This window comes from Anneissia japonica, unplaced genomic scaffold, assembly GCF_011630105.1.
Source record: "Anneissia japonica isolate Jap-2015-1 unplaced genomic scaffold, ASM1163010v1 scaffold110734_len1093_cov162, whole genome shotgun sequence".
NCBI lineage: Eukaryota > Metazoa > Echinodermata > Crinoidea > Comatulida > Comatulidae > Anneissia > Anneissia japonica.
This window is the reverse complement of record NW_022726841.1, coordinates 1-1,093: the sequence shown is the minus strand read 5'-3', so window position 1 is coordinate 1,093 and position 1,093 is coordinate 1. Positions and strand designations below refer to the sequence as shown.

At 33.5% G+C, this 1,093-nt stretch overlaps 1 protein-coding gene across 1 annotated transcript; it reads left to right on the top strand.

The window, feature by feature from the left end:
- Positions 1-358: 358 nt before the first annotated feature.
- On the top strand, positions 359-1,061 carry LOC117113360 (RNA-binding protein 28-like; the record flags this gene model as incomplete). Its single annotated transcript, XM_033256668.1, has 2 exons — positions 359-536; positions 969-1,061. Coding segments are annotated over 2 exons (271 nt in total), but the record flags the coding sequence as incomplete, so codon positions are not given.
- Between the last annotated feature and the right edge of the window lie 32 nt (positions 1,062-1,093).

The window sequence follows — 1,093 nt, the reverse complement described above, 5'->3', positions numbered from 1 at the left end:
TCCATTCTTTGAGCTGTGAATTTTCATAATGTAATGATATGTCATCACTGTTTTACTATAATTATAATCATCACATTAGTTTTCGTAATTGTTATTTATGTACACAATTCTCAATATTAAATCAGTCCCCTCTTTTAAGACAAGCCACATATAATTGGCCATATCTATACTATCAAAAAATATGTGATAGTTTCAACTTATGTTATTTTCTGATGTTCAACAGTCTTGTGAGAAATCCTCTTCCACAAGCCCCTTCCATAAACTGCATTAAAGGGTATGTGTAAAGATGTTTATTAACAAATTGGTTTTGGTTGTTTTGTTATCATGAATATGTATTTCTATATTTTATGTGCTTTAGTGTCGCGAAAATGATCTTCGTAAAGCGTTCGAAAAGTTCGGAGAAATCTCTGAAGTTTCAATTCCTAGAAAAGGCAGTGGAGATAATGATAGGATAATTGGGTTTGGGTTTGTGCAGTTTGTTAAAGTGAAAGCAGCAGAGAAGGCTGTTAAAGAAATGAATGCCAAGGAAATACTTGGTAAGTACAAACTCACTAAACATACTGTATGGAGTGAGCTTTGTGTAATAAGTATACTAATTTTGACAAATCACAGGTATTGTCATAACTTGATAGTGTGAAGTTTTATTTGACGATCTTCTTTACTTGCAGATCATACCCTGTTCCTCCATGATTAATTTCCCCTTCCCCATCATCCCAGACACTGCAAGTGGAATTAGTTCAACTTTGGTGTTGAAATTCTTTTTGATTTTTAAAAATATTTCTAGTCCAATACTGCATTATGAAGATTAAGTAATTAAGCTCCCACACACTGGGGTGTTCTTTTTTGGGTGAGATGGAGAGTGGCTAAGCAGATTGGGGCACCAGTCTAAGCCATTCTACTTAATGTTGAGCCTGTTATTAAATTAAAATGTTCATTAATCATTATTGTTTCATACTTAAATTTTACAGGAAGGAAAGTTGCTGTTGATTGGTCTTTACCCAAACAGAAATATGATGCCATAAAAGGCAATACTTCAAGTAAAAGCACAGACATCAATACTGGTAAGAGCATGCAGCTGAAAACTCATCATATA